The 26,928-nt window shown below is 45.6% G+C and overlaps 1 protein-coding gene across 1 annotated transcript; it reads left to right on the top strand.

Moving 5' to 3' along the window:
- Positions 1-26,108, top strand: vwa2 (von Willebrand factor A domain containing 2; the record flags this gene model as incomplete). Its single annotated transcript, XM_080747006.1, has 15 exons — positions 1-58; positions 2,838-2,971; positions 3,445-3,554; positions 8,793-8,990; positions 11,675-11,808; positions 12,484-12,652; positions 13,686-13,741; positions 14,364-14,471; positions 14,907-15,097; positions 16,346-16,618; positions 18,018-18,135; positions 22,048-22,331; positions 23,285-23,552; positions 24,346-24,468; positions 25,951-26,108. Coding segments are annotated over exons 1-15 (2,325 nt in total). The 5' UTR covers positions 1-57.
- Positions 26,109-26,928: the final 820 nt, after the last annotated feature.

The following is a 26,928-nucleotide window of genomic DNA, read 5'->3' as shown; positions in this document are numbered from 1 at the left end:
ATCCAGGAGATCCAAACCTCTCATGAAACCATCAACAAGATCAACTCTGCAGGCCAGAGTAAGTACTGCACCGTACTGCACAACATATTGATTACAGTAGTTGTGAGGAACACTGTGGCTCCAATCTGCACCAGACTTGGCACTAACACCTCTTAATCCAGATTGAGCGATTTAGCAAGGTAGCAAGGTAATACATCAATACATCAGTTACATAGAAATAGTAATCTAAGAAAAATGTAGTCAGACCAAGCTCAAAAGCTTTATGAAAAAAATAAATGCTATAATTACTTGTACAGTATGGTCATCACGGGTGGGCAAGTGCTACGGTAAGTGTTATGGGTTTATTTAGGTGGAGTCTGAAGAGGTGATTCTTCAGACCACGGTGGAAGCTATAGGGAGTAAGTCTGCAGTTCTAAGTGCAACACACGCGCGCGCAGCCCACGGTTTGGTTCGTATCTCGGTTTTTGGTACACGGTTTCGGTACTGTTTCGGTACAGTAAAAATTGAAAATGAAAAAAATAAAGAATCCAAAATGTTCAGTTAATTTTAAAGATGGGGTGCAATCAATTGTTTCCCCCCTAACACATGATAATCAGCCATTATGATTATACTAGGAAGATTTTCTCCAAAAAAGTGTGGCCACACCCAAAAAAATAAAGAAATTTGATTCATTCGGTATGGGCTGTTCGGTTTGGTACAGGGCCATTTGGTTCGGTATACCGGTTCGGTTCAGTATTGTGGCACCCCTAGCGCGCCGCACGCACACATGCACGCTCACATGCACACATGCACGCTCAAACACATTATCTTGAGTGTTATATGGTTACACGTTAATGTTAGAATTAATGGCAGAGACTCATGTCAGAATATCACAAAGGATAAGCCTGTACTGCAGTGGTGAGAAGTATGGTGAGGTGTAAGCACGTACGTACGTGCATGCGTGGGTGGGTACATGGGTGTGTGCGTGCGTGCTTTCACTCACTGGTTACGATGAGCAGCGCAGTGCATTCTATCCTGACAGCTACCGTGCAATGCCAGCTAGTACAAACACGCTCACTGGTGTGTGTGTGTGTGTGTGTGTGTGTGTGTGTGTGTGTGTGTGTGTGTGTGTGTGTGTGTGTGTGTGTTATGCTTCTCTAAGTGTTTTGAGCTGCTAAGCTGTTATTTCTGTGGTATTTTGGCAGGGTGAGGGGGCAGAGTCGAACTACACAGTAGATCTGAATACTAAACAACACATTCCAAATGAAAGACATGGTTCTGTGTCTAATCGAATGCACTGGTTCTCACACAGCAATAGGACAGCTCACAACACGTGGAAACACTTTGTGAGCTGGTAGATCTGCTGTTTTCTATTTATTTATTTACACGCCTAGCTTATCCCAAGGGGGAAGGAACTTCAGCTTCAGCTTAACCCAGCTGAATGCTGCCCCAGTGCGGAGGAGAGGAGCAGTTAGGGGTTAGGTGTCTTGCTCTGGGACACTGCGACACATTCAGGGACATGCTGGGCCCCTGATTCAGCCCGGGAAAAGGAGTTGGAGAGGCCCTCATTGCGCGCTATAGAGAGAGATATCTCTCTATAGCGCTGCTGCTACTCAATGATTTGCCATTTCAGATCATGACAAGTGACAAGCCAGTGGGCCAATTACATGAATTAGGCCTATATTTCGTTGTTGTTGGGTGGAAACCTTGTATGTCCAAAACTTCGTTTTGTATTTATCATTTAAAAAATGAACTAAACTAGTGAAAACAGCCGATCTACAAGCACACAACGCCTCGCACCGCGAGGCGTTGTGTGCTTGTAGATCTGCTGTTTTCACTACTTTTGTGCGTCTTGTATGATGAAGCAGGACTTTACTTTTGAAACAAATTTTAAACTTGGAGATACAAGGTTTCTGCCCGACAGTGACGATAAAAAAATTGTTAAAACAAAAAATAAATTTTTTCCCCCCATCTTTTTTTTTTCATACATTTTTTAAAAAGCTCCAGGGAGCCACTAGGGTGGCGCTAAAGAGCCGCATGTGGCTCTAGAGCCACGGGTTGCTGACCCCCGAGTTAGGTGTCTTGCTCTGGGACACTGCGACACATTGCTGGCCTGGCCTGGAATCGATGAATCGTACCTGCGACAACCAGGGGCTCTGGTCCCCCTGGCGGGCTCACTAACCACTCATCTATGGCCGCCCCAATTATGTCTTACAGCAAAGTATATTGCTTTAGTTACAGTAGGGCTTAAGTGGTTAAAACAAAGTAGCTGTTTGTGGTAAGACACTATAATAAGACAGCACACTGGTGACATCTGGTGGACAGGCAGGGGAGCACAGGAGGCAACAGGTGATGCAGACCTTAGCCTACAGCCTACATGGCCTACATGGCCCTCAAAGAGGATTCCAGGTTCCTTTAGGGAGGTCTAAATTGACCCATACGAGTCTGTAACTCTGAAAGTGTACACATGGAACCAAATGGACCCATCAGGGTTCATTTGGTTCATAGTTATAGTTTCCCAAAAAGCCATCTAATATAATGCTATTTTTACTTTTAAACCACCTCAACTGCAAGGTTAAAATGAATAACTGAAATGTGTATCTGAATTTAAAAGTACATTGTGGCAACTGCTAACTGGCAATGCTTATGTACTTTGTACAAAGCATTATTTTACTTCTGTTCATGTGTTCATGTAAAAGGATAAACATTTCAAATGTGTGTTATGTGCGTGCGTGTGTGCGTGCGTGCGTGCGTGCGTGCGTGCGTGCGTGCGTGCGTGCGTGCGTGCGTGCGTGCGTGCGTGTGTGCGTGCGTGCGCGTGTGCGTGCGTGCGTGTGTGTGTGCGTGCGTGCGTGTAGTGATGCGGTGCTCGGCGGCCATGGACGTAGTGTTCCTCATGGACGGGTCCTACAGCGTGGGGAAGGGCAGCTTCGAGAGGTCCAAACACTACGCTATCAAACTGACCATGGCCCTGGACATAGGACCTGACAAGGTAATGTACTGTATGTACAACAGTAACTATCATGCATGCTGAAACAGTGTCCCAATTTGGAGATGAGTCTGGGTTCTCCAACATTACTTCTGAGGCTCCTACATTTAATCCCTCGTATACTGTTTACTGCTCACTCCTTTTACGTAGCAAACACTCTATAGCAATGATTACTATCACGATATAGAGCTATTTAACACTGTTACTGAACACTCTATAGCAATGATTACTGTCACAATATAGAGCTATTTAACGCTGTTACTGAACAAACACTCTATAGCAATGATTACTATCACGATATAGAGCTATTTAACACTGTTACTGAACAAACACTCTATAGCAATGATTACTGTCACAATATAGAGCTATTTAACACTGTTACTGAACAAACACTCTATAGCAATGATTACTATCAGGATATAGAGCCACTTATTTGAACCAAAAACCTATTTTAAATGAGTTGTGTTTTGGTTCAGGTGCGCGTGGGTCTGATCCAGTTTGGCTCCTCCCCTCGTCTAGAGTTTGCCCTGGACGCCTACACCACCAAGGAGGATCTGAAGAGGAACATGAAGAAGATATCCTACAAGTATGTCCTCTCCTCTCCTCTCCTCTCCTGTCCTCTCCTCTCCTCTCCTGTCCTGTCCTGTCCTGTCCTGTCCTGTCCTGTCCTGTCCTGTCCTCTCCTCTCCTCTCCTCTCCTCTCCTGTCCTGTCCTGTCCTGTCCTGTCCTGTCCTCTCCTCTCCTCTCCTCTCCTCTCCTCTCCTCTCCTCTCCTGTCCTGTCCTGTCCTGTCCTGTCCTGTCCTGTCCTGTCCTCTCCTCTCCTGTCCTGTCTGTCGTCTTAAATAAAATGAAATAAAATCTATTTAAATTTCTATAATTTATGAGGGAAGAAAGGAAGAGTTCCACTTTCTTTCCAAAATGGTGCTGTGCAAATAGCAGCCATATTGGAGTGTTGTGAGCTGTGCTATTTCTGTGTGAGAAGTTACCACTGCATTAGACACAGTATGATGTCTTTCCAATATCTACTGGAACCAAATGGACCCATAATATGTCTGTAACTCTGAGGGATTGCCATCACTCTCAGAGGTATGCTGTCCTACAAAGCCGTTTAGTAACTACGTGTATCCCACAGGTCAAATTAGCCTTCGTGATTTTTTGGGGATAAACAGTTACCTCAAGAACAGATATACAATCAGGGTAAAATTAAGCCATTTACCATGAGAGGGAGTGGGTTGTTGGCTGATTTACCACTGTTTCAGGGTTGTGGCACGAGAAGAAGCCTGCCTCGTGCCAAACAATCCTGAAACAGTGGTAAATCAGCCAACAACCCACGACCCTCGAATGGTAAATTGCTTTTCTACCACTTCTACCATATAAATGAAAGAAAACATAGTTGTTAACTTGCAAGGTTATTTAGTTACAATCAACTGCAACACAACAGTGGGCAGGGTCCATGAGCCAACTCAAGGTTGTTGACTGATTTACCACTGTTTTAAGCCAATCAGAATTGATAAGCCCAAAGCTTGATAAGCCCAAAGCTTATTGATGCAGGGTACTCAATAAATCTGTTATCGAGTTTGTAGCCGTTGTTTCCAGCTCCGTCCCTACTTATATGACGATACCTCATTTGGCTGACCAGTTGAAACCCTGGTCAGACAGAGTTTTCAGATTTTGTGTTTGCAGTTACTGCACCTATGGATTTGGCAGCAGCAGCAGCAGCAGCAGCAGCAGCAGCAGCAGCAGCAGCAGCGCTTTAAGTCCAGCTTTATTTACTGCTCCATTTAAAATAAAGGAGATTCCACCGTCACAGTTGTCGGGCGTGAAATGACGATTTCGCGCATCTGTTGAGGGAAAAACCCTGTCGTTTTACAGGCACAGGCACACACAATAGATGTTTGTGTCTGCTTCCTCCCTCTGCTGACAGTGAATGAAGACGTCTTGTAGGAAACCCTGCGCTCACACATTCCTGCAGCCCATTACATTAATCCACTGAGGAAAAAGACTAATGGAGGCTTTAAGTCTGATCCATGTGGGACGTACAGAGCAGGAAGGCATCCAGGGTTCACACAGTAGGATACTGGGAAACCAGGCGCCATCAATGTGTCCGTGGTAGAGACTTGGCTTTGTCCGGGGCAAATTGTAGATTTTCTTTTTCACACACCATTATAATGTTCTCATTTTGATCATTAGACCCAATTACTACTACTACTACTAATAATACATCGAACTTGTATAGCGCTTTTCAAGGTACTTTAGGACAAAGTTAAAAGGATAAAATCTAAATAGTACATTAACAGGGCACACAAAGAATAAAAATAAAAACTGAAGGGAGGGTGGAGTAGAGTTAGGTAGGGAAAGCAAGACTGAAAAGGTGGGTTTTGAGGGAGGCTTTGAACTCGGCAAGGGTGGGGGCTTCTTTTATATGAGGTGGGAGTGGGTTCCAGAGGGTGGGGGCTGCAACTGAGTGTGTTTTTTTGCCTTATGAGTGAATTTCAGAAGGTTGTCATGTCCAGACCTGAGGGCGCGGGAGGGAACATGACATTCGACAAGGTCTGAAAGATAGCTGGGAGTTTGGTTATTGAGGGCCTTATGGGTGGTGATCAGTATTTTGAAATCAATCCTGTATTTTATTGGGAGCAAATGGAGGTCATGGAGAACTGGGGTGATGTGGTCTCTTGATGGGGTTTTGGTGAGGAGGCGGGCAGCAGAACTTTGCACATACTTAAGTTTATTGAGTACTTTGGAGGTGGCACCGTAGAGGAGGCTATTGCAGTAGTCGAGTCTGGATGTGATGAAGGCATGGATGAGTGTCTCTGCAGCAGTTTGGGATTGTGTGGGACGGAGGCGAGCAATGTTACAGAGGTGGAAAAAGGCTGTTTTAGTAATGTTATTGACATGGGATTGGTAGGAGAGGGTGGGATCCAGGAAGACACCAAGTTTGCGGAGGGATAAATGTATGGTGGAGCGGGAGGGTGGTGAACGTCAAGTCTAGAGGTTTTCTTCAGAATATCTATGACACTGATTTACAACTAGGAGTCCAATAGTACTAGTGGTTCTGAAATGTTCAGGGGTATTTCAGGGCTTGGCTGAATCCGCCATTGCTTCTCCGGGTGGCTTTCTCCATTGGAATTGCATTACGGAACGTGTACATTTTATGGGTTTATTTCGTCATAGTGCAGCATATGGTGAAGTACTGTAACAAACACGATCTAGTGAAAAGTGAAAACGGGAATGCCATATACAGATCCTGCCATATACAAATTAGAATATTGTGTAACAGTAAATGTTCTTGAAACTTTCATATATTTCTTGAAACTTTCATTTATTCTACATACATTGGACATTCAGTGAATTATTCCAAACATTTATTTGTTACATTTTTTATGGCATACAGCTTATGAATATCAAAGGTCCATATTTCAAAATATTACAATATTACACGAAACCACTCAAAACAAGGATTTATAATAGAGAAATGTCAACCTTCTGAAGTCAGAGTTGCTTTAAGTCCAGTGGGAAGTTTTCGAAGTCAGTTATGATTTGGGGTGCTATGGCGTCTGCAATGCTTTTTGTACACAATATTCAAATTTTTCGAGGAGGATCTGTATTCTAAACTTTCAACGATTCAGCCAATAATCATATTCTTCAAGACAGAAGACACACATCCAACTTTTTCCGGGCCAAACATGGAAATCACGTGACGATGATCCCTTCCCCTATTGGCTCATACAAGGACATGGCGTATAGGCAGAATAATACCATAGCTGTTATATTATCCTTAATAACACAGATAGGACTTGCTCCTACAGAGGAAAATCAGGCCATGCCCCGTCTTATCTCACACCTCCTGTCTTTTCTTAAGTTTAATATATTTGCATAAATTCTACATCTGAATCAGCTGTGATTTGCTCATGCCTGTTTGTACGGTTCTACTGGACAGGACACACACACACACACACACACACACACACACACACACACACACACACACACACACACACACACACACACACACACACACACACACACACACACACACACACACACACACACACACACACACACACACACACACACACACACACACACACACACACACACAATAATGACTTGTGGGGTTCTGCAAACTAATTAATTTCAGATTAGGTGTGGGTGGTCACCGGATATTAGATAAGCTGAGCTAAGCTGGCAGGTCAAAGATAAGGGAGTGTGTTTGGGTGTGTGTGTGTGTGCGCGCGTGCGTGCGTGAGTGTGCGACACACACACACACACACACACACACACACACACACACACACACACACACACACACACACACACACACACGCACACGCACACACACACACAATGACTGCCAAGAAACACAGCTTCTGAACCATTCTTTAGCTCCATGGTCACTGAACTAAATATTGGACCTGATCGTCACAAGCCACACAATAATCCCCAAATGTTCATACTAAAATGGCTTTCTTCAGAGACACAAATAGGAGAAAATCTACGGTACTTTATTATCGACCTTTCTCTGTCCCAGTAACACGTGGGATCTATAGCACCAGTAAACAGGACGTTCGTGAGATTTGCTGTCAGATGCACCCACTTAAGCCTCGATCAGAGTCGGCTCCGCGGTGGATATAGCCTTCCACCGCGGTGTAGTGCGGTGTAGTCTTTTAGAGCGTTAACGTTGTAGTTTTATGACTCAAAAAGACTACACCGCACTACACCGCGGTGGATAGCTTACCACCGCGGGTACCGACTCTGATAGAGGCTTTAGGAGGCCATTTGTAGGATTTGTGTCCCATTTTGCCTCGGGAGAGTGTTTTCTGCTGGTGTTTTAGTCAGAGTGTATCAAAGGGTGCGTTTGGAAATGCGCACCGGGTGTGGTTAGGGTTAGGGTTAGGTTTAGGCATCGTTTTACTGAGGTTAAGGTTAGGGTTAGGGTTGAGTTTAGGCATAGTTCTACTGAGGTTAGGGTTAGGAATTTAGGGTTGGGTTTAGGCACTCGCTACACTGAGCACACACCCGGTGCGCATTTCCGAACGCACTCTTTGATACACTCGGACAGATCAACACCAGCAGAAAACACTCTCCCATTTTGCCTCAGGTGGCTACAAGCTCACAACGCCTCACGCTGCGAGGCGTTGTGAGCTTGTAGATCGGCTATTTTTGGCAAAGAGCTTTGGAGGGGGAAAAGAGCAGACTAAGTACAGAGTGAAAGGTCAAGTTTATTAAGTATTGACGGTTCAAGTGGTTAAATATCAGAAAACACAAATTGACATGAATCCAAAATACACTGATGATTGTGCTGTCAAACATAGATAGATAGATTTTAGACCTTTATTATCCCAAGGGGGAAATTCAGTTGTCCAGTTGTAGCATAGCAGTATACAGTTATTTACAAAGTTACAGAGAAGTAAGAAAAAAGATAGATAAGAGGAAAAAAAGAGCAGTACAGTACCAATAAAGAGAAGGTGCATCAATAGAGGGGGCGAATAATATTTAAGTATATATACATAAAGTGTCTTACAAAAAGAGACCGTAACAGTCAATGCTAGTTAGTGCAACAAGTATCTCACTGACATTGTTAAACAAAGCAGAATACTCAGAAACTACCAACACAACCTAATAGTGCAAAACTATATGAAACTATATGGAATCTATGAAAAGGTTGGTGGGGTTCCCTGCTTCATCTCTCTCTCTCTCAACTAAGGGTCCTTGGCCTGAAAACGTTGAAGACCCCTGCCTTATGGGACAGTATAAACTAGTTATGGATGAATGATGACTCAACTGTTTTTTTGTTCTCCTCTACTGTGTGCACCCTGCAGGGGTGGCAGCACCCAGACGGGTCTGGCCATGAAGCTGCTGCTGAGGAAAGGCTTCCCAGGCGGGCGCAACGCCTCCAGCGTGGCCCGCATGGCCATCCTGCTGTCGGACGGCCGCTCCCAGGGCAACGTGGCGCGGGCCGCCGCCCAGCTGAAGGAGAGCGGGGTGGTGCTGTTCGCTGTGGGCCTGCACTACCCCAGGTAAGACCTGTTCTGTTCACTATATGGGCAAAGATTTTTAATATACTGTACCAAGATAGGGAAACCAGGTTGGAGCCACTAGAGCAGGGGTTCCCAAACTTCTTTGTCTCAAGGTACCCCATAAATATTTTTTTAATCCGAGGAAACCCTACATTATAATTTTCACTCCCAGCACCTTATGTTTATAGCATATCGTCGTTGTCGGGTGGAAACCTTGTATGTCCAAAAGCGTTCGTTTTGTATTTATCATCTATAAAATGTACTAAACTAGTGAAAACAGCAGATCTACAAGCACACAACACCTCGCATCTGCTTGTAGATCGGCTGTTTTCACTAGTTTTGTGCGACGGTCTTGTATGATGAAGCAGGGCTTTGCTTTACCAAAGGACATACACATTTGAAACTTGGAGATACAAGGTTTCTGCCCGACAGTGACAATATTTTAGTTATTGTGTTGCGAGGAAAATGTTGAGATAATAGCCATTTTGGTTAGAACTGACTGAAAATAACTTTGTACTTCAAGTTTAAAATGATACTAAATATTTTTTCAAGTTTCAAAATAAATTCCAAATATTATCAAATGATCTCGCGGCACCCCTGGACTACCGTCACGGCACCCCAGGGTGCCCCGTCACCCACTTTGAAAACCCCTGCACTAGAGTGCAATATGGTACACAAAGCCCCGACGGTAAAATCTCGCAAACGTCCTGTTTACTGCCTGATTCTAGATCTGGAGAGAGTGTGTTGCTGGGACAGATAAAGGGCGTTAATAATGTCGATTTTCTCCTTATTTGTGTCGCTGAAAGCCATTTTAGTATGAACATTTTGTAAATATTATGTGGCTTTGTGACGATCCGGTCCAATAGTTAGTTCAGTGACCATGGGGCTAAAGAATCCTTCAGAAGCTGTGTTCATGTTCATTCTCCTATTGGAAATGATTAGACTCCAAATCTACTTATGCCTTCTAAAAAGGTGTCAACCAACGTCATGCGGATACGGGAAGTGAACCGGAATTGCCGCATCTGGCTATCGCCATCTTGGCTGTGGGCCTGCCCTACACCAGGTATACGTCCTGTTCTGTTCAATGTGGGTCTATGCTACCCCAGGTATATCAGCCTCTCCCTTCCCTACAATTACATAAGTATGCGTGCTTATGTAATTGTAAATTGTAGGGAAGGGAAAGTCAGACCTGATCTGAGTGAGTAAGTAAGCCTTGGCGAGCCATGAGGCCCATAGGACAGGAGCCTATCTCCTGTTTCTGTAGCGTGAGGCAGCTTGATGTACAAGACTAGGTAGGTACAGCCCCTGGACATGATGCTAGTATGACACAGGGACTTACCCCCAATCCAACCCTTGATGCTGAGTGCCAAGCAGGGAGGCACTGAGTCCCATTTTTCTTTGGTATGATCCTGCCTGGGACTCGAACCCCGACCTCTCAATCTCAGGGTGGACACTCTAAAGGCCACTTGGTGAATGAAGAGTGCTAGGGAGGTGAGACGGAGTCTGAAGATGTGGGTTTTCAAACTGCAGCAAAAATGGGGACGTTCTGGTTCCGCCTCCTAGTGGAAAAGGGGCTCATGACCAGTGGTGTGTTTTGAGGGCATGCAATAATCTATGATCCGCAGCTATTCGTGTGGCCAGGGCAGACACCTGTGCATAATGCCTAATAAGTTACTTTGAAAGATTCACGAGGGCAGACGCTATTCATATTTTTATTTCCGACAGCAGACGCCGTATACGTGCGTTACAGGTAGAACACAGCACTGCTCATGATGCCTGGCACGTTGACCAGGGTGCCGTAGGCTCATAGGTCATCATGAGTTGTTGGGAAGGGAGAGTCAGACCTGGTCTGAGTGAGTGGGAAGGGGTTTATGCTAGCCTGGTTAATAAACCAGACCGCACCGGTCTGGAGCCTCACAATTGAGAATCCATTTCCACCAGCCACCAGAAAGGGTTAGCCAATCAGGGCTGTAGGCTGTGTGGACACAAAAAACATCCCCCCCTCCCCCTCCCCTCTATGACAGGCATCAAAGAGGTAGTTGTCTTTGATGTTTCATTGATTAGAGAGAACACTAACAAGCTATTGACACTTGTATGGCTCAATCAATTACTGCGGTTTACAACCTCTTTGAAGTTCAAAGGGAGCAATTAAGAGCAAGTCACCTTGAATTTGTTTTAAACCGCCCCTAACATTACGTCAATAGGCTTTAGCCCGCCCCCCAGAAAAAGAATCTCTCCCTGAAATTCCAGACTCTTCCCAAAACGAAGTCAAGTGTGTGATAGATTCTGGTTTATTAACCAAGCAGGTTTATGCTGTAGCAGTGGATCACGTCCTGAAGGTACAGGCCTACAGGGGTGTCATCTTGACCACGACTGCCTTGCACGTCTGTCTTCATGTCCTCCAGGTGGGAGGAGCTTCACGCGGGGGCCAGTGAGCCCATGGAGAGTCATGTTTTCACCTCTGTCTGTCTGTCTGTCTGTCTGTGTGTCTCCTCTAGGTGGGAGGAGCTTCACGCGGCGGCCAGTGAGCCCATGGAGAGTCATGTTTTCACCTCTGTCTGTCTGTCTGTCTGTCTGTCTGTCTGTCTCCTCCAGGTGGGAGGAGCTTCACGCGGTGGCCAGTGAGCCCATGGAGAGTCATGTTTTCACCTCTGTCTGTCTGTCTGTCTGTGTGTCTCCTCCAGGTGGGAGGAGCTTCACGCGGTGGCCAGTGAGCCCATGGAGAGTCATGTGTTCTTCGCTGAGCATTTCCACGACGCCGTCAACGGTCTGTACACCACGCTGACTACCTTCAGTGTGTGTGACGCCACACCTGCAGGTAACACAAATAATAATAATAATGTCTCAAATCTATGCAGTGTTACTTTTAACACCTTTTTCTCCCCAATATCGTCGTTATGAAAACTAATGAAAGCATAAAGATTAAACCAAATGGACCCAAGAGGGTCCATTTGGTTTCATTTCTCAAGAGTTAAAGAGCTATAAGGGTCCATTCGGTTACCAACTCTCCATCATTTAGCTGGGGACCACCTTGGAACCCCCTCAAGGACCACAGGTGGTCCCCGGTCCCCTGAATGAGAACCACTCGCGTAGAATAAGGAATAAATCAATGAGAACAGTGTAATGATCATAGACTGTATAAAAGATATGGACAAAGCGAAGCCATTGGTTTCTATGCAGCGCAAATGACACAATATGGGTCCTTGGCATGGGTGTTGCCATCATAGATTGAAATGCAACCAAGTGGAGGCTTTTGGCTGCCAACGGTCACGTGCAACTGCAGGGATACATGGGAGAATGTAGTTGGAACCTCCCGAAATACAGCACACAAAGAGGAACGCAGCCATCGTAATGGCTGCTTCAATGCTCTACCGTGGTACTGGGGGCTTGCCCTAAACCCCTCCACTTCTCCTCCGTCCTGTCTAACTGCGAGCCGTCCCTCTCCCCTCCCCCCCTCCCTACCATGTCCCCCCCCCCCCCCTCCCGTGTCCAGGCTGTCAGGTGGAGACGTACCCGTGTGAGAGGAAGACCCTGGAGACGGTCAAACAGCTGCAGGGGAACTTCATGTGTTGGAAAGGATCAAAGGGCTATGCCCCTTATACATCCACCTGTCCTTATTACAGGTACTACACCCCTTATACCTCCACCTGTCCTTATTACAGGTACTACACCACCTCACTGTCGCACATATACCTCCACCTGTCCTTACTACAGGTGCTACACCACCCCTCACTGTCACATAGACACACTAAAGCCTCTATCAGAGTCCAGGGTGAAGAGCTATCCACTGCAAATTTTAGGTGGAAAAGCTTTCCACCTCCATGGCCATCATCATCATCCAGGCCATCATCAGTCACGGTGAAGTCCTATTCACCGTGACTGACTGGTCTAGATCGACCAATCAGTGAACGGGGTGAAGAGCCTATCTGTCTGAAAGTAAAAACAGAGAGATGTGTCGGGACTTGCGGTGGAAAGCTCTTCACCGCGAGGAATGACGTAACGTTGTAGTTTCATGACTTAAAAAGACTACACCGCGGTGGATAGCTCTTCACCGCGGTACCGACTCTGATAGGGGCTTTACACGTCCACCTGTCCTTACTACAGGTAATACACCACCCCTCACTGTCACATAGACACACATACACCTCCACCCGTCCTTATTACAGGTACTACACCACCCCTCACTGTCATGGTTACAAAAACGAAATAAAAATTACGTTATGTTGACTAATAAAATAAAATAAAATAAAATAAAATAAAATAAAATAAAATAAAATAAAATAAAATAAAATAGACTACATTAGGGAGGGAGTAGCGGAGAAAAAATCCAGTAGAGCTAAAAGCCAAGTCATTTCATGTTTGGTTGTGCTCGGGTGTTGTGCTCACAACATGTGGGCTTGTGGATCTGCTATTTTCAGCATTCAACCAAGTGTAAAATCAAGCATTACGACGATTTAGTTTGACTCTGTTCCACAGACAAATATTGTGAAAATAGCTGATCTACGACTCTACGTACAGTACGTGCTCACAACGCCCCGGTGTTTGTGACCAAGATTGTCTTATTTTCTATCAATTACACAACCCATGAAGCCTTGAATTCATGGAGATTTTTATTCTGCATGAATTCAAGGTTTCATGGGTTGTGTGGTTGATAGGAAATAAGTAATCTTTGGGGTGACTTCTCCTCTAATGCAGGTACAACAAAGTTTACACCAGACACCAGACGGTCTGCCATCGAACCATCTGTCCAGGTAAACACCGCTCTCTCTGCTTAGTATTATAATTATTTTAACCTTATCAGTTATCAATGTTTATTTAAATGTTGAATCCATAGTAATTCAAGGCTGAGGGTACGGTCTAAAGGGCTTTGCACGCAGGACCGTTGCGTCTTTTCCTTCTGCTGCGTGATTAAAACGCATTGGATTTGGTGTGCAAGGCTGTGCGGAATCCACACTGCGGATCCCAAAAGGAGTCATAAAAGGAGTCAATGAGTTTTTACCGCATGCGGCAAGACGCACAAATCGAACTGGGTTCGATCGGAAAAAAAACGCACGGCCGCAGCCACCTGCCGCGTGGCAAATTCGGAGCCGGTGTGCACGAGGTCATAGAGAATCATTGTTTTCTTTAAAGAAATGAAATTGTCAGTTTTTTGCCGTGCGAAAAAAAACGTGTCTGTGTGCAAAGGCCTTAATGCTACCTATGAGGGCAGATTCTGCCAATGCTTTTCAATGGGAATGGTGTCTTGGAATTCACAGATTTCTGCAAAGCGTTGGCAGAATCCGCCCTCATACAGTAGGTAGAATTAACCCCAGATGATGTTGTGACTTTGTACCCTGACTCTAGCAGAGCATGTCTCCTCTCTCTCCCTCTCAGATCCCTGTGACTCTCAGCCCTGTCTCAACGGGGGAACGTGTGTGTCAGAGGGTTCTCAGGGTTTCCACTGTCTCTGTCCTCCGGGCTACGGAGGAGACCCCCACTGTGGTATGTAGTCTACTGTTACATTATATTAATATGTGTCTATGGAGGAGACCCCCACTGTGGTCTGTAGTCTACTGTTACTGTTGCATTATAACCTAATCTAGAAAGATGCAATTGTGGACGCGAGATGATATTGTCCAATCATACAGGATTCAATGGACTTTTATGGTTACAGAAAACGGTTATTACAAAGTTCTCTGACCTATAGAGCCAGTAAGACGCCCTAAGGGTGAGAAACGAGGTCGCGCAACAGAGACTGACAAAATATGTCCATATATGGTCATTCCCAGATTTGGGCTTAATATTGATGACATCAGGAATCTCCATATACAGTATGGGCATAAAATGTTATTTTCGATATGTCCACCAAAAGGCCCTTTTCAAAATGCCAGCCCCTGCCTAACAGTCTCTGCACCTCACTGCCATGTGTCCCCGCAGCCCCTGCTCTGTCTCTGGACTGCTCCGTGGACCTGCTGTTCCTGCTGGAAGGTGGCGCCACCGTGGGGCTGGAGGGCTTCCTGCAGATCAAAGCCTTCCTCAAGCGCTTCCTGCAGGCCGTCATCGGCCAGGACACGCCCACCAAAGTGGGCGTGGCCGTGTTCGGCGGGGAGGCGCGCGTCGAAGCCCAGGTGGGCGTTTACCGTCCGTCTGTCTGTCTCTTCAGCTCTGTCCTGCTGTCTGTATGTCTCTCTCCTACGCTGTCTCCCTCTCAGCTGTCTTACTCAGTAGTGGAAAGTAAGTATCGTAAGTAGATTTAAGTTCTGTACTGTACTTAAGAAAACATTTTCATTTTGTACTGTATTTCCAATTTCCAATGCCTGCGTGTGTTAACTGCTGTGCTGCCTCTGGGTGACTGAATTTCCCCCTTGGGATAATAAAGGTATCTATCCATCCATCCATCCATCCATCCATCAACCTTTACTTAATTCCAGACCTTTACTTGTAACAAAGAGTATTATTTATACATTGCAGTTTTGATACTTAACACCTTCTAAGCCTGGCCGTACTCCCTCGGACTTCCTACTGGGTCCCATCAGCCACGCCGTCTATTCCCGGACTTTTGATATAAATTATAATAAAAAAAAAAAAAACATCGGAAATTCTTCTCTGTGTCTTTTTGGAGCGATCTGAAAGGGTTAATATGCTCTGACAGTCATTTTCTGGTGCTGGGTGTGATACTCCTAATATCCAGCAGGCCACGCCGTTGACTCACATTCTGGATGGATGGCTGGCCAGGAGGAGCCTCATCCTCTCCCCAGTGTTGAAACTCAGCAAGAAGCTCAAACAAGATGGCTGGTCTTTGTCTCTGTTCGTGGATCGCGGTTTCAATCACGTTCGGGCGCCGCTTCTCTATCGCTCCTTTCCCTGCTTCGCCGCACGTAAACGAATGGAATTGATCTCCCCTCCGCCTCGCCAAAGTAAGATCGCCGACCTCTGCAGGATGAATATGTACGCTGTGTCGAGCACTCCAGTACGTGTTGTTATCATGTGGGCTTTGTTTTTTTAAAACATGTTTGTAAATAAATGGCTTATTTCTTCGGCGCTACCTCTGTTCAGAGGGTTCTGCCGCGGCTTGCAACGTGTTAAGGGTAGGCCTACTCTGCAAGCCAAAGATTACATCTTCATCTAACCCTAACCCTAACCCCACAATCAATCCCCCAGTTCTAGGCAACACAGAAGGTGGAACCTTTTTCTTATTTCCGCAAATTCCACACAACAACTCTATGGAATATTAATGACATAGTTCAAATGTTGAAAATGAGTGGTATATTTCCCCTTTATATAAGAAATGTGAGTACTTTTTTCCACCACTAGTCCTACTGGTATTTTCTCTCAACTAAAAAACAAACTAAATCATTCTTCTCCCTTCGCCGCAGGTGGGTAAGTTCACAGGCAACGTGCGGGGCCTGCTCGGCGCCGTGGAGGCCCTCCAGCCAATGGGAGGGGAGACCAACACGGGCGCAGCGCTGCGCTACGTGACGCGCCACGGCTTCGTGAGCGCGCCCGTGTTCGCCGACGTGACGGACGACCTGCCGCGCGTGGTGGTGCTGCTCACCTCCACCCGCTCCGCAGACGAGGTGGTGGAGCCCTCCAAGTACGCCCGCGACCGAGAGATCTTCCTCATAGGGGTGGGACCAGAGGCCTTAAAGGTACAGTACGCCCGCGACCGAGAGATCTTCCTCATAGGGGTGGGACCAGAGGCCTTAAAGGTACAGTACGCCCGCGACCGAGAGATCTTCCTCATAGGGGTGGGGCCAGAGGCCTTAAAGGTACAGTACGCCCGCGACCGAGAGATCTTCCTCATAGGGGTGGGGCCAGAGGCCTTAAAGGTACAGTACGCCCGCGACCGAGAGATCTTCCTCATAGGGGTGGGACCAGAGGCCTTAAAGGTACAGTACGCCCGCGACCGAGAGATCTTCCTCATAGGGGTGGGACCAGAGGCCTTAAAGGTACAGTACGCCCGCGACCGAGAGATCTTCCTCATAGGGGTGGGGCCAGAGGCCTTAAAGGTAAGGGGACACGACAGTGAGTGTTTCTCAACCACTGTGCCTGGGGACCTTTGGTGTGCCCCTGAGAAGGGTGCCCCTTGAAACTGCTTGAAAGCCAGTATTGTATTTATCATTTTAAAAATGATTTTAACTAGTGAAAACAGCCGATCTACAAGCACGCAACGCCTGGCGGTGCCAGGCGTTGCGTGCTTGTAGATCTGCTGTTTTCACTACTGTTGTGCAACAGCCTTGTATGATGAAGCAGGGCTTTACTTTGCGAAGAAACACCCCTGTATCATGTTGGTGTGCCCATGGATTCTTGTGACATGAAAAGTGTGCCCATGCAGAAAAAAGGTTGAGAAACACTGCACTACAGTGTCCTTAACCCATTTAGAACTGCATCCGTGTCACTCTAGATTTTTACTAAGCCTGGGTGATATTAGGAAAACCTTCGATATTTGATAGCGTTGTTGAATACCTCAATATCATTATTACTCACAATATTAGTAAGAAACAATTGTATTATATAGTTTTTAATGTTTTTCTGCTTTAGGTCCACTGCCTGCATAACCGAGATAATGAATAGCATATCCATGCATGCACACTTTTATTGAAATAACCACACCCGGTTACAGATGGACTGCTTTTTTGCATGTGCTACGTGCATGCATAGTGTGTCCACACTAATACCTCATTTCAAGTACACCTCACATGTTGTTACCTCGATATCGATATATTTTTTATATATTACCCAGCCTTATATTTTACACTTTAACCATTATGTTATGCTATAACTATTGAAAAATAGCAGAGCTGCGAGCTTGTAGATCTGCTATTTTTGAAAAATTGTGAAAATGTGGTCAAATCTTAGAATATAATATATAATATAATGTATAGCTTGTAACTTGTAACCTTAACTGCTGTGCTGCCTCTGGGCAACTGAATTTCCCCCGTGGGATAATAAAGGTATCTATCTATCTATATATCTATCTATAGAATAGAATATATCTTGAATATAACAGGCACTTAGTTTAAAGTGTCTGTTGCCTTGCCTTCACAGGGTCAGCTCAACAACATCACCGGCAACCCCCAGCGCACCCTCACCTACCCCACAGCGGACAGGTTCAATGCCAAGATCTCTGAGCTCAAGGCCAAGATCTGCAGTGTGGACAGCCAAGGTACTACATACACTATACTGTAGTTTAGGCAGGAACATTCACGTCAAGAATATAACAATTTATTGCATAAATTTAACAGGTAATCCTGGCAAGAATATTTAACCATTTATTGCATAAATGGAATACAGTTAATCTTGGCGTTTGAAGGGCTCCGCGTTCGGATGTGCTCCCTGAATTTTGTGCAGGCTTTTCTGAGCATGCTAAGCAAAACCAGGGAACGCATAACAATACCCCCCATGGGGAGACAATTAGCAGAACAGTAGCAATACATGACATGACATTAAAGACAAGTAACAGAATGAGCTTCCCAATACATGACATGAACTTATCAGAAAGACAACTTAATCAGACAATCACAAGAATAGTCCAGGCATTTCGGGCAGTATTTTGATGTAATTGTGCACTTTATGAAAGAAGCATGACATTTGGCACACAGTTAGAACATGCCATAATATGGAACATTTTTGGCTATAGTGGCATCGCAGATTTGTCTTGGGAAACTTGTGGGAGCCAATTAAAGTTGGGCTCTCAACAAATGCTTGCATTGGATTCAGAATCCCGAATAACACCTAGTCTCACATGCTACTTAAAGCATATTTAATTTTTGTATTATTTGACTCTATAGTTAAGTCTATGAGAGCAACTTTGATTGGCTCCCACAAATCTGCGATGCCCCTATAGCCAAAAATGTTCCATATGGCATGTTCTAACTGTGTGCCAAATGTCATGCTTCTTTCATAAAGTGCACAATGTTTGCCTGAAACGCTCTGACTAGAATGAGTTTAGCCAACTGATGCAAGGTGGAGGCTGGGGTGGAGGAGGGCAGCAGCTAGCAGCGAATGGATCTGAGCTTCAGAAGCCAAGCATAGGTAGAGAAAGCGGGCCGTATTTAAAGGGGCCCACTTTACCGAGTGAGCGCTTTGGTTGGACTATGACAATGTGACGTAATGACCAGCTGACATGAGAGAGAATGAAAACAGAGCTGACTGACATCTGACTACACCGACGTGGCGGCGACTTGACTCCTATGTCCTGCATAAACTAACGCTGACGCTTCATTTCACTTCATAATGACTCAATGTACTAAACACTAAAATAAAAACACCAGTGTACATTTCTCTACTCAAAGCTACTTCGATGTCCTACCAGGGATTTGAACACAGTACTCCTACAAGAGCACAGTTTAGTTTACAGTTTAGGCATTTAGCAGACGCTTTTAATCCAAAGCGACTTACAATAAGCAGGTAATACACATCACTATAATAAGCAAGATAATATGTCAGTAGGCCTACATTAACAACAATATAACAAATGCATAGGAATATCAATCTAGAAAACAATAATATAGGTAGACCACGCACCTAATCAGTAAAACAACTTCTAAAACCTAAAAAATGCTATCTAGCTTCATGTGTGGTCATTATTATAGTCCATTATATGTCATGATTCACTGCCATCCTGGATGGCTTGGTTCGAGGCTTAACATAACTGTTATAAATATTTTTGTAAAAGTCTATGGCGAAAATGAATGGGGTGAGACGCAAACATGGAGTACCTATTGTCAACCAGTAGGTGTCCTACCTGACCACATGATCTAAATGTCTCAATGGAGGAAACCTCTCCAAGCACTGCACTGCAGATGCACAGTAGTCCTGTTAGAATCACAGATTAGTTCAAAATAAATTACATTAATGAAACAAGTTATGGATCGCAGCTTTGAGCCCTGAATTTGACTCTGTTACTTGTTGTCAACTACTTTCCTGTCAGGAATGACAAGAAACGGGGGAAATCTTGATAGTACGAGGTCCCATTTGTCCGAGTAAGGTTAGGGTTAGGTTTGGGTTTAGGGTTAGGGATTAGGCAGATTAGCCTCGAACTATAGGGACCTTGAAACAACAGGACCTCGGAACAGCGATACGTGTCCAAGAAACAGTAGACAAAAACAAATTGTCAAATACTATAATAAAGAGGTTAAAATGGTGGCCTTGTGAGCTTGTACGTCAGCAATTTGAACCGAGTTAAACTAAATGTAATGTCAGGGTTGGCTTACCATTTATATCACATTTATACAGAAAGGTTCACCAAAACAAAAGTTAGCTGAAAACAAGTTTACTCTAGGTGAAACTCTGGTTGCCTATAGCAACCACACAAATCATTGTGGCGGCTCCCCAGTTAGAATATGATTATTTTGGGGGGTCGATCGTGGCACTGAAAAGGTCCCCTGACATGGTGTACATTGACTGAAATGTTTCCCTTCTTCTCAAAGTCAATTATTCTCACTCTTCAGCTAATTAAACCGTTGTTTGGCCAACCAGCTTTTTATTTGTCCAAATGGGGAGCACTAGGCAGGCTACAACAATACAATATGGGACCTGGCTGTTGTTTAGTTAGCATAAATTAACTGACTTACCTCCTCCTCTTTGACAGAACCACTGTATATCCATGTTGTCTGATGGAGAGGTTGTGTTTGCCTACACAGCTCACAGGAGCAAGCCATAATCACGTTGCAGCTGTGTATACACATCCCTGTAGTGTGTAAGAGCACGTTCAAGAACACAACTATGCAACAGTTCATATTGTGGTGATAACTGGAAAGGCTTATTCGTACTCCAAGGTGAGGCGAATAGCAACTGCTACTCACCTTTTTAGGTGATAACAAGTGGAGGCCATCATACTTTTAGGTCCTTCTGGTTCAGATGCACAAAACCGTTGCTTGTAAAACCAGGGCCCACACAACTTCTAGACCAATCAGTGAACGGGGTGATAGCCTAGACTAGAGTGAATGGGTTGATGTCCAATTGTCCATAGATATAAAACACTAGATACCTCATCCGCCTCTGCTGTTCATTGGAGCAACGTGTAACGGACATCCGGGAAAAACAGAGGGATCGCTGCCAGTCAAAGTGACTACTGCTGGCCAATCACAGTGCATCTTGGTGTATGCACGCAGAAACGATGCACATGGAAGCGTTGCAGATTCCCCCGGTTCCGCGATGCATAGTACGCCTCAGAGACGATGGAGGCGTCTGCCTTTCTATGTCTGTGGTGATGTCCAGGCCGTGAGATGCCATGGGCTCGCGTGGGCTCGGCGAGCCCACACTTATTTTGCTGCACGCACGCGCGCCTCATATGCACACACTAAACACACACTTAACAATAAAAACAGCGTGCACGCATGACGTCATGAATTTAGAGGACCCACACTTCTAAAATCCATATCACACCACTGGTGATGTCTGTCAGTAAAAGCAGAGAAATGTGTCAGGGTGAGAGTTGCTAACTTGCAACTCACCGCGGAGAGTAGCAAGGGGAAAAAAACAGGAAAACTAGGCTTGTTCACAGCCTATAACTCTAGAACTGTAGCCTAGGTCGTACCCCCCCTGGATTCCATGGGTCATTAGCTGGATGCTTGCCTACACAGTACTGCTGTATGATAGTTATAAATATGTATTTATCACTCTCGTATAGATAGATATTTCATTTGTATGTGCTTGCATATTAGGTTGCCAGCAGGCCTCTAGTGAGTCAGTTTTGTCTTAAGATTATGTGTTTCTCAGGCTGTGCTATCAACGTTTTTCTAATGGCTGCCAGTGTGTAAAATAGTTAGTCAACCTCGGAGTTTATAGTTTTGATGTCACAGCAACCCTAGTTGCCTGGGAAACTAAGCACGTCGAGATGACAACTTGACGTTATGACGTTAAGGCGTAACCCTGATGTGTATAAGAACTATGTGTCTCTGTTAACGTGAGAGGAATTGATCTGGAATCATCCTGTCCAATGCTTGTAAGATCTCTTCCCTGGAATAAACCCAAATACTAATACTAAGATGTTTCCTCTGTTTATTGATGTAAATAATTGTTTCACAGATATGGGGTACGAAAAACGAAGCTATCATTGTACTTTGTGTTCCAGGATGCCTGGGCCAAGCGGTGGACCTGGTCTTTGCCCTGGACGCGTCCGGCGGCGTGGGCCGTGAGAACTTCGCGGCGCTGCGCGACTTTGTGCGCAGCGTCAGCGTGCAGTTCGACGTCAACCGCGACGTGGCCCAGGTGGCGCTGGTGACGTACGGGCGGCGCGCCGGCACCGTGTTCGCCCTGGACGCCCACGACTCGGGCTCCGCCGTGCTCAAGGGCGTGGCCGACGCCGCCTACATGGGCGGGGCCGCATCCACCGGTGCCGCCCTGCTACATGTCCAGGTTGGTTAGGGTTTGGGATTTTTGGGGTGTTTGTATTTCATTTAGAGGCGACCCGACAATTAGCCCTTCACTATGCCCCTCCCAGCCTTGGCAAGCAGGAAGTTATTCTAAGCTAGCATTGGACAAAAGCTTTTTGGGAGGGGCATAGTGAAGGGCTAATTATCCCTTTCATGTGACACTAGCGTTGAAAATGCTTCTTAAAAGGGAGTACCACTCATTTTCACATCATGACATCATGAATGTGTCTCTGCAAGCCTACCACGTGCCTCAAGTCTACAGCCCTGATTGGCCCATTCAATTCGCCCGCTCCTCGGGCGAGCTTGAAATAAAATAATATATCTCCGGGTTCAGTCCACACTACACACCACCCACCAACAGGGGGTGGTGATTTGCGGACTGATTTATCAGGCTAGGACTAACTATTATTTCCACACAACAACTCTAAGGTATATTAATGTCATAGTTCAATGTTGAACATGAGTAGTATTCCCCTTTAAAGGAGTAGTTCACCCCCAAAATGACACATTTTCACATTACCGATTACATTCTTATGCTAAAATGTAGTGAAATACTGTATGCCATAAATATAAGGTGCTGGAAGTGGAAATTATGAATATAATGTAGGGGTGCCTCGGATGACAAATAAATATTTATATCCATGAATTCAAGTCTCCATGTGGGGAATAATCAATAGAAAAATAGTCATTTTGGACTACTCTCTAAGGCCCCGTTTACACTAGCAGCCAAATCCAGCCTGAATCAGATCTGTGTCACATCCAGATTGGAATCTGATTTGTTCCACGTGACCCATGTGACCATTTAAGCCAATTGGATTCCAATCTGGATGTGGCACAGATCAGATTCAGACTGGATTTGGCAGCCAGTGTAAATGGGGCCTAAGAGCTCCATCAACCATAACAACAACCATGTCCTTCCCCTCCCCTCCCGTCCAGTCCAGCGTGCTGACAGCGTCGGGCGGTGCCCGCCCCGGTGTCAACAAGGCGGTGGTGGTCCTGACGGACGGCTCTGGGGGGGACGACGCGGCCGTGCCGGCCCAGAAGCTGCGGGACGGCGGCGTGTCTCTGTTCGTGGTGGCCATCGGAGACGTGCAGAAGGAGAGGCTGCTCAGGATCGCTGGCACCGAGGAGCACATGATCGCCGTGCCCTTCTACGAGGACCTCAAGTACTTCGAGGACGTGCTGGTGCAGATGCTGTGTACAGGTGAGGGATAGGATAGGCTACCCGGCCTGGTGCAGATAATGTGTACAGGTGAGGGATAGGATAGGCTACCCGGCCTGGTGCAGATAATGAGGTACAGGTGAGGGATAGGATAGGCTACCCGGCCTGGTGCAGATATATGCAGTGTACAGGTGAGGGATAGGATAGGCTACCTGGCCTGGTGCAGATATATGCTGTGTACAGGTGAGGGATAGGATAGGCTACCCACCCTGGTGGAGATAATGTGTACAGGTGAGGGATAGGCTACCCGCCCTGGTGCAGATAATGAGGTACAGGTGAGGGATACCCGAGACTGGTTGGACTTAATTAACCCACAACAGTTTTGTGAAAAACCTGTTTCAATTTAAGTGGTTTTCAACATATTTCTTTTTTCATTTTTTTAAATCAAGGCCCCCCAATGTACCCCCATCCAAACATATGTTGTTCCAGGGACTCCCCAGAAGCAAAGTTAAACATTTTCACTTTTGAAAATATATATTCAAAGATTTGCACAAATTTTCATGACTTAGCATAGCGCGGCACCGAGTTCAACGCTTTGAGCTTGTAGATCTGCTATTTTTGAATAGCCAAAGTATAAAACAATGGTTAAAGTGGTTCAAATCCAAAGTGACATAGATGCTTTCTAGGAGTGAACGTGAACACAGTTTCTGATCCATTCTTTTGTCCCATATCGTCACAACAAGCTGCACAATCTTCCCAACATTCTGACACTAAAATGGCTTCTTTTTTTGTGCTTTGTTGACTCACTGCCCTGATCTTCTTGTCCACCAATCAGAGGTGAAGAAGCCGGTGAACCTGTGTATGCCCAACCCCTGTATGAATGACGGCACCTGCGTCCTATCAGGAAGCGGCTTCCGCTGCCAGTGTCGAGGCTACGACGGACCACACTGTGAACGACGTAAGATTCATTCTTCATTCCTGTCTCTCCCCGTCTTTCTTTCTTTTCATGTTTTGCGACATAAATGAGTATTTGGACAATTGGATGACTCTTAACTCAGTTATGAACCCCATTATGACATAACTGTTGTATTTTCCATTCAAAATACGATAGCGACTCATTAGCATTGGTGGCAGATTAACACATTTGGTGCCTTAGACGGAGATCTCAGTCTTTTCAAAAGTAGACACTTTTTCACAAAGTGTTTTGTTCAAAATGTGGCACAATTCCACAGAGTGACAGTGAGTCACAGTGATGTGGCACAGAGTGACTCATATAAGTCACTCTGTGAGGGGCTGAGGGCATAAGGGCATAAAAGGGATTCTAGGAAATACCCAAGTGGAACAGGAAGTGATGTCACAGTGACAGTATGGATATCCAGGGTTTGATGACATCACTTCCGTTAGGGAGTGATAGCCTGATTTCAGACTCTACGCTGGAGCTTGAGTCTGAAGTTGTCCCTATTCTATTTGATTACAAAGGGGAGGGGATTTGAAATTTGAAATTCCCAATCACAAGAGATCTGGTGGGAGGGGTTGTGTTTGACTTACACAAAACATTCCCTCCTCCCCCTCCCCTCTGACATGCACCAAACAGGTCATTGTCTTTGATGTTTCATTGATTAGAGAGAATCACTAATGAGCTATCGACACTTGTAGTTGTAGCTCTTCTGCAGTTCAAAGGAGGCAATTAAGAACTCTGGTGAGCCACCCCTCCCTCCACTGTTTCTGTTGATTTTCAAAAGTTAGACGCACCCCTCCTCCGTCTTGCATTGATTTCATTGGTCGGTTAGCCAAGAAACCGATAGAAAGAGACGCGTCATATGACACCTCCAGACCAAGAGAAGCAGTCCACTTAGAGAGTGGGCGGGTCTATTGGCTGGAGCCAGGCAACTTCCGTTAGGGAAGGACAAGCTACAACATTTCTCATGGTATACTGCGACCTTCGGTCGCAAAATAATAATGTTTATTGTCCCCGAAGGGATATTTGTCTTCATAACTCTGTTTGAAAACAACAGCAAAAACATTGCATAACCATAGGCATATAACCATCGATGGGGCAGTTTGTTTAGTGCCAGTGCGAATAAGCAAATAGAGCCTGGTGATTTTACACTCATTATGGACGTGAGGCATCAACCAAAGTATTCATAGATCCATATCTAAACCATGTGGTCTACAGGCAGCAGCAGCAGATCTTCTACCAGAGGAGACCAACCCAGACCGGCTGCTCTCAGCAGATCTTCTACCAGAGGAGACCAACCCAGACCAGCTGCTCTCAGCAGATCTTCTACCAGAGGAGACCAACCCAGACCAGCTGCTCTCAGCAGATCTTCTACCAGAGGAGACCAACCCAGACCAGCTGCTCTCAGCAGATCTTCTACCAGAGGAGACCAACCCAGACCGGCTGCTCTCAGATCTTCCAGCAGAGGAGAGCGTCCAGCAGAGGGCAGCAGATCCTCCACCAGAGGAGACCAGCCCAAAGCTTCTGCTCTGAAGAAGAAGAACAACAACAACAACAACAAGAGACAAAAGAAAAGCCACCAGGAGCTGCTGCACCGCTACAAACTGCACCGCAGGAGACACGCAGGAGACCACGCCTAACATGTTATACACACACACACACACACACACACACACACACACACACACACACACACACACATACACACACACACACACACACACATGCACACAAATGCAAACACAAACACGCACGCACAAAAAGCTTTAAAAATAAGGACATTCAATGAGGTATCAGGCGCGCTACACACAGTTGTGACAGCTATCGTGTCCGTGTAGTCTGAGAATGAGTGGGGGAGGGGAGGTGATCCAATTCATTGTCAACAGAGGTCACATGGTTTTTTGTCTCTTGGCCAAAAGACAGCCTTCGGTTGAGCAAGAGACACGGCAACGACAAAACACCAAACAACCTTCCATTGACAATGCATTGGACTCTCCCTTCCCCACCTCATTCTCAGACGATACGGAGAAGATGTCTCACGCATCTGTGTGAATGCGGCCTCAGGGACTTCCACTGTTCCAATGGACCCTTTGTCATGTCATGCCCGTGGTTGTGCTCCTCTTCGCACCCATTGGTTGCTGTTTCTTGGTTGGACATAAATCCTGTCTCTCCATCCACTACTATTGAAATAAGGTGTTTTCCAGTTGCTTGGTATTGATGCTCTGTGTATTCAATTCTTATTTTAAACTTGGTGTCAGTAAAAAGGAACATCTCAGGTGCATATAGTGACATCATGTCTTTTTCTCCAAAAATGATGTTTTAGCAAATTCAACATAAACAACCATATAAGGTGGAAACAGGGCAGAACAAGGCAGATAGAGCCTGCTGGTTGGTCAGTCAGGGACCAACCAGAAGGCTGACAAAGGATGGAAGTAAGCCATTTACCATGAGAGGGAGTGG

The sequence above is a fragment of the Nannobrachium achirus genome (assembly GCF_963921795.1).
Source record: "Nannobrachium achirus genome assembly, chromosome: 18".
Classification (NCBI taxonomy): domain Eukaryota; kingdom Metazoa; phylum Chordata; class Actinopteri; order Myctophiformes; family Myctophidae; genus Nannobrachium; species Nannobrachium achirus.
This window is presented reverse-complemented; position numbering and strand designations above follow the sequence as displayed.